The sequence below is a fragment of the Sinocyclocheilus grahami genome, unplaced genomic scaffold, assembly GCF_001515645.1.
Source record: "Sinocyclocheilus grahami isolate Dianchi unplaced genomic scaffold, SAMN03320097.WGS_v1.1 scaffold70.1, whole genome shotgun sequence".
Classification (NCBI taxonomy): domain Eukaryota; kingdom Metazoa; phylum Chordata; class Actinopteri; order Cypriniformes; family Cyprinidae; genus Sinocyclocheilus; species Sinocyclocheilus grahami.
The window spans coordinates 339,604-345,572 of NW_015505249.1; the positions used below are offsets into that span (position 1 = coordinate 339,604).

Consider the following 5,969-nt stretch of genomic DNA (forward strand, 5'->3'; position numbering starts at 1 on the left):
AATCATCAAATGTGTTCTACTGAAGAAACAAAGTCACCTACATCTTGGATGCCCTGGGGGTAAGCAGATAAACATCAAATTTTCATTCTTGGGTGAACTATCCCTTTAAGAGACATTAATTCACATTTATTAATATTCAAATGAAGACCTGAGGCTTTAGAGAATATATGGATAACATTAATAGATTTGGGTATTTCCCCTGCATCTTTAAAAAAAAAAAAAAGAGTGGTATCATCTGCTAATTGGCTAATGGTGATGATGTTATCTGCATATGTAATTCCTCTTAAAGTACTCTGTTCACAACTACTTGCTGATTTTATTAAACAGAGTAAGAACAGGTAGGGAGAAATAGGGCATCCCTGTCTGATACCACGATTAAGATTAAATCTGGGTGAGGTGCCAGCACGCAGTTTGATTGAACAGTTGCCATTTAAGTATAAAGTTTGAATAGTCTTAATGAAATAATTACCGAAACCAAATTTTTTATGATGTTCGCGCATCAGCAGGATCCGACCGGAGTGCGTCATGCAGGTAAGGAGACCGCGCGCTCTGTGTAAGGCGTGTCCTTCTCCTTCTTTTTCCTTCTCCTTAATTAATTATTTTTGTTTTAAGTAACTACTTTAAATTATGCAAAACTAAATCCCACCAGAGCCTGTGTGCCTTGAAATCATAGTAGGTGAAATATAAAAAGGACCTTCAAGATAAAGGCTTAGCTATTTAAACTTATAAATGTTTTTATATATATCTGATGGTGTTGACAAAATACAGACAGTTATGCAACCTTAGCGAAAAGGTAGTGTATTTTTATTTTAAATTAGCCTCAGGACAATGTAGTGTACATGTTCTGAGAGTTATTTTAGTATTATTTTTACTTTTAGTTTAAGTTTTAATATCTCCAAAAGGCTTTACTTTTATTTAGTTTAAGCAGTTTTAGGATTCTTAAACGTATTCTAGTTGCCAAGGCAACAGGTCTAATTTAACTCCACGTTTAATTTTACTCCATGTTTTTTTAATATCAGGTTATATTTTAGCGATTTGTAATAATTTTAGTTTTAGTATAAGTAGCCTAGTTAACTATAACACTGTATGGTGTGGTCTGAGAACAGGGAAGTGATTTTGTAATGTCATTTTGATGAAATAAAGATGACAAATCAAAAGAAAAAGTACATTTGGCAAGAACCTGACTTGCTTTAAAAAATGTCAAGTAAATAGCCTGGGCCTTCTCTTTAAATGGCAGTAGCTATTGTTGTTAAAACGGTAATGGTAATGGTATCAATATACAGTCTCGGTCTCTCTGTCCTCCCACGCTTAGCTCACGCGGATGATTTCAGTCAGAACTTGAAACTCTTTTTTTAATATAATAACTATATAAACTACGCCAAAGCGCGTATACACACCTCACGCACCGGATGCCATGCGCGCGCCCAAAGACAGTTGGACTTGGTGGTGTATTAGAGGTAAAATATAATATAAATACTGTTCGGTTTCTGGCACAAACCGATCGTTTCGTGTCTTAGGACATCAATGTGACGTCACGAGCCGCAGGGTTTAATTTGGATTTGTCTGTACATGTTTGTTTTTTTTCTCTCATAGATTTTGTTACCATTGACATGCATTATACGACTGATAGACTGCAACGGTTAAAGTTAAAAATCATCAAATGTGTTCTACTGAAGAAACAAAGTCACCTACATCTTGGATGCCCTGGGGGTAAGCAGATAAACATCAAATTTTCATTCTTGGGTGAACTATCCCTTTAAGAGACATTAATTCACATTTATTAATATTCAAATGAAGACCTGAGGCTTTAGAGAATATATGGATAACATTAATAGATTTGGGTATTTCCCCTGCATCTTTAAAAAAAAAAAAAAGAGGGGTATCATCTGCTAATTGGCTAATGGTGATGATGTTATCTGCATATGTAATTCCTCTTAAAGTACTCTGTTCACAACTACTTGCTGATTTTATTAAACAGAGTAAGAACAGGTAGGGAGAAATAGGGCATCCCTGTCTGATACCACGATTAAGATTAAATCTGGGTGAGGTGCCAGCACGCAGTTTGATTGAACAGTTGCCATTGAAGTATAAAGTTTGAATAGTCTTAATGAAATAATTACCGAAACCATTTTTATGATGTTCGCGCATCAGCAGGATCCGACCGGAGTGCGTCATGCAGGTAAGGAGACCGCGCGCTCTGTGTAAGGCGTGTCCTTCTCCTTCTTTTTCCTTCTCCTTCTTTTACAGATCGACCAAAAACATTTGAGTGAGAGGAGCTCATACGACGCTCCAAGAGCCAGACTTCTTTCACTTTGGGAAGTACCGAGAAGTTTGAAAAACACGAATTATGGCTGTCTCTGCAAGTTATAGCATCTTGTTTATTTTCGCGTGTGTAGAACTGATTTTTGCATCGGCGGAGCCAGGTGAGTCGCTTTAATTCGGCTGTATTTTTCGAACAAATTTTGTAGCTTAGGCTATTTGTTTTTCCTAATGAACTGTTGTTTGTAATTCAGTTATTTAGAACTCACAGTCAGATTCTCAATCGATGTGTTTTGTTTCAGCTAGAGGCAAAGGACGAGGTTTAAATGTCGTGCAGGATGAAGAATCGGGCAAATTCTTCATTGATCAGTTTACTACAGATACACTACAGAGCAGTCTCACAACTATCTTCCTGCCAATTATTTACATCATTGTTTTGGCTGTGGGGTTGCCAACCAACGCCATGGCTATATATGTCTTGCTGTTCAGGTCAAAGAAAATTCACCCTGCTGCCATTTACATGGGCAACCTAGCACTGGCTGACCTGATGTTTGTCATCTGGACGCCTCTCAAGATCGCATACCATTTAAATGGAAATAACTGGACTTTTGGTGAAGGGATGTGCAAAGTTTTGGTGGGTTTCTTCTACGGCAACATGTACTGCTCCATCCTCTTCATCGCTTGTATGAGCATTCAGCGGTACTGGGTCTGCGCTCACCCACTCACCCAGCAAAGAAAAAACAACACGTTTGCTATCATCGTATCTGTGTTTATCTGGATCTTCATTTGGGTCAGTACTATACCTTTGTACCTGTACCAGCAAACCGTTGAACTCTCGGACCTCAACATCACCACCTGCCACGACGTCAATCTTATCAGCATGAAGAACTTTAAATCGGGCAATGCGTTCCTGGATGTTCAGCTGCCTTATTATTATTTTATGGTGATGGCAGGTCTTGTCTTCTTCATCCCATTGCTGGTCATCATTGCAGCTTATATTCTTCTCCTTCGCTCACTTGGGAATTCCACAATCGTGGGCAATGCTGGAAAAAGCCGCCAACGAGCTGTGGTTCTCATCTTAACGGTGCTCATAACGTTCTCGGTCTGCTTCATCCCAAGTAACGTGATGTTGGTCGTGCATTACGCTCTCCTACGAAACGGCCGGGCCAATAACGGCTATGGTTTCTACATCATGACACTGTGCCTGGCCAGTCTCAACAGCTGCATGGACCCTTTCATCTACTATTATGTCTCGGATGAGTTCAGGGAGCACGTCAAGAACACGTTACTGTGCCGTAGCAGTCGAATGGTGGAGAGGAGGAAGGTCTCGTTCCACTCAATGAAGTATTCTAAAAAGTCCAACTCGCATACTTCCAGCACAGGCAACACAGAAAGCAGCAACTGCTGAGAGCAGATGGACATGGACCATGATGGACGCGAGTTTATGTATTTATCTGTGGAATGTACATAAGATTTGACTTCATATTCATGCTCTGTGTTCTCCATTGGATGATACTGAAACTGTCTGAGAGCAGATTGAAGCGTTTATGAAGACATTTTGCTTCAGAGACCTTCGTAAACCCCAAAGCTGAAGAAGGAGCCACAAAGAGTTTGAACAGAACAGTCTCTGTTTCTATAGCATTCAGTCTAAAACTCAGGGTCTTGAAGCCAAAGCAGTCTCATAAAACTTGAAGACAAGCATTCCAGCCAGATCATTCTGTTGTTACATTTAATATTGTTCAGATGGGCGTTGTGAAATATTTAATGTGAATTTGCCAGCCTGCAATGGGTAAAAAAAAAAACAATGCTTTGAAATGTAAGTATGTTTTAATTTCATCTTTCAGCCAGAATTTGTTCTGTTTTTAATATTTTTTTCTTTTGTATCAAAACTAATTTGCGATTATTTTGGTTTTTGCCTGTTAGTCACAATGACATATTATTTTTGTACCTCACTGTATTATATAGCCATAATTAGGTCCCTATTCTTGTCTGTGATGCGCATGTTGGAATAATTTTTTTCTAAATTCATGCAGATTCATTTTCTAAATTCAACTGTAACTGTATTCAACTGTAACTTCATTATCTCAAAAGTGGTGTTCTAGAGAATTCCCAGTCAGTTCAGTGTGTGTCTGAATCTTCATTCACACCTTGTTTATCAGATGTCGCTGTGCCTCTTACAAGGAAATACAGCTGTTAACACAAGTAGCCCACTTTACCCCTAAATGCACAGTGACTTCTAAATAAATGTTTTATTTGTTTTTCCGCTGAATTGTTAGTTTCCTATTATAATTGCGTTTTTTTTTTATCACATTTGGAGTATAAAACATTTTTTATTAGTGAGTCATATGTTGTTTGTGGAAACTATGAAAAGCTGTGTCATCAACACAAACCATGAAGCTTAACCTTGTGATGTAAGACTTCATGATGTTATCTTTCGGCTACAAAATGTTAACATTCCTTTGGTTGAACATTTTTAGTAATTTTGTGGGGACAAAATGTGCCTCATGAAACATGAGTGAATTTGTGTAAGATTAAATTGCTTTGGATATAAAAAATCTGCTAAATGTTAATTATTAAATGTAAATGCAAAACTGTTTACACAACGATTTACAAAAATTCATTCTGCTTTTATTTTAATGAATAGGGCACTTTTAAATGTCTATCCTGTTTTGATTACTAGTATGAGCATGTTTCATATCGAAATATCTTGCTATGTTGACTTGTCTGATTTTATCAGTGAAACTGCTGCTCTAGTGAATTCATACTGTACTCTATTAATAAGTGAGTGTGACTCTGTCTTCTCCAAATGTTTAGCATATCACTCACAATATCGTATTTAATATTTTTGTGGAAAACATGATTTTTCAAGATTCTTTGATGAATAAAAAATTTCAAAGGAACAGAATTCATTTGAAAGAAATATTTTGTAATAGGCCTATTATCAATGTCTTTACTCTCACTTTTGACCAGTTTAATGTGTTTTTGCTGAAAAAAAATATTAATTTCTTTATTAAAACTTCTTACTGACCCCAAACAATTTAATAGTAGTGTATATCTTGCAACTATGGTTGCAATTTCCGTCGTTACCAACATGATTCAGTGTTTCCCGAAACCATAGTTCAAACGAACAATCGCAAACAACGTCGGGAACTACAGCTCTCGACCTGTGGTTAGAAGCATAGTTTCATGTTAGCAAGGGATATGGGCTTAAATAAATATGCTCTTGGGCACAATAAGCACGCTAACATGCAGTTCAATCTATATATTCCATTCTATTTAAATATAAATGCATTGTAATCTATGTATTTTTGCGCGTCCTCTAAAAGCGCCGTTTTTGAAGAGTGAAGGGAACCTTGGTCATGGTTCATATGAGTGGTATGACGTAAGAGGAAATCCGCGATGAATTAAACATCATATAAAGCAAAATGACAGGAAACAAAAAATAATAAATTAGTTATCAGGTGCCATGTTCAATACAGCAGGGTCTTAGAGATGCATCGTACTATGGTGGTTAATCAGCGAGTTATGTCGTTGAACGGGAAACGCACCCCAGAGCCGTTGAGCTCCGTAAAGCCACATTTGACAGGGTATGCCAGCCACAATCTCATCCATATTGCTATAAAATATAGCATTCTGTGTTGAACTCAAATAGCTGCGATACATTTTGTGGTCTCCGCTGACTCGCGCAAGTGACCCGCTCCGTGCTATCG

The 5,969-nt window shown here is 37.5% G+C and overlaps 1 protein-coding gene across 2 annotated transcripts; it reads left to right on the top strand.

The window, feature by feature from the left end:
• Positions 1 to 451: 451 nt before the first annotated feature.
• On the top strand, positions 452 to 5,069 carry LOC107585459 (proteinase-activated receptor 2-like). Of its 2 annotated transcripts, none has more exons than XM_016272481.1 (3): positions 452 to 531; positions 2,248 to 2,423; positions 2,562 to 5,069. In XM_016272481.1, the coding sequence occupies exons 2-3, from the start codon at positions 2,348 to 2,350 to the stop codon at positions 3,665 to 3,667; spliced, it is 1,182 nt and encodes a 393-aa protein (XP_016127967.1). In that variant the 5' UTR covers positions 452 to 531; positions 2,248 to 2,347; the 3' UTR covers positions 3,668 to 5,069. The 2 variants fall into 2 exon arrangements, with proteins under 2 accessions (XP_016127967.1, XP_016127966.1); XM_016272480.1 differs by lacking the exon at positions 452 to 531 and adding an exon at positions 1,984 to 2,179.
• Positions 5,070 to 5,969: the final 900 nt, after the last annotated feature.

Bases quoted from the DNA above. Each gene is read 5' to 3' on its own strand.
- LOC107585459 (XM_016272481.1), top strand. From the start codon at position 2,348: ATGGCTGTCTCTGCAAGTTATAGCATCTTGTTTATTTTCGCGTGTGTA. The intron at 2,424-2,561 runs GTGAGTCGCTTT...GTTTTGTTTCAG, and splicing joins TTTTGCATCGGCGGAGCCAG to CTAGAGGCAAAGGACGAGGT.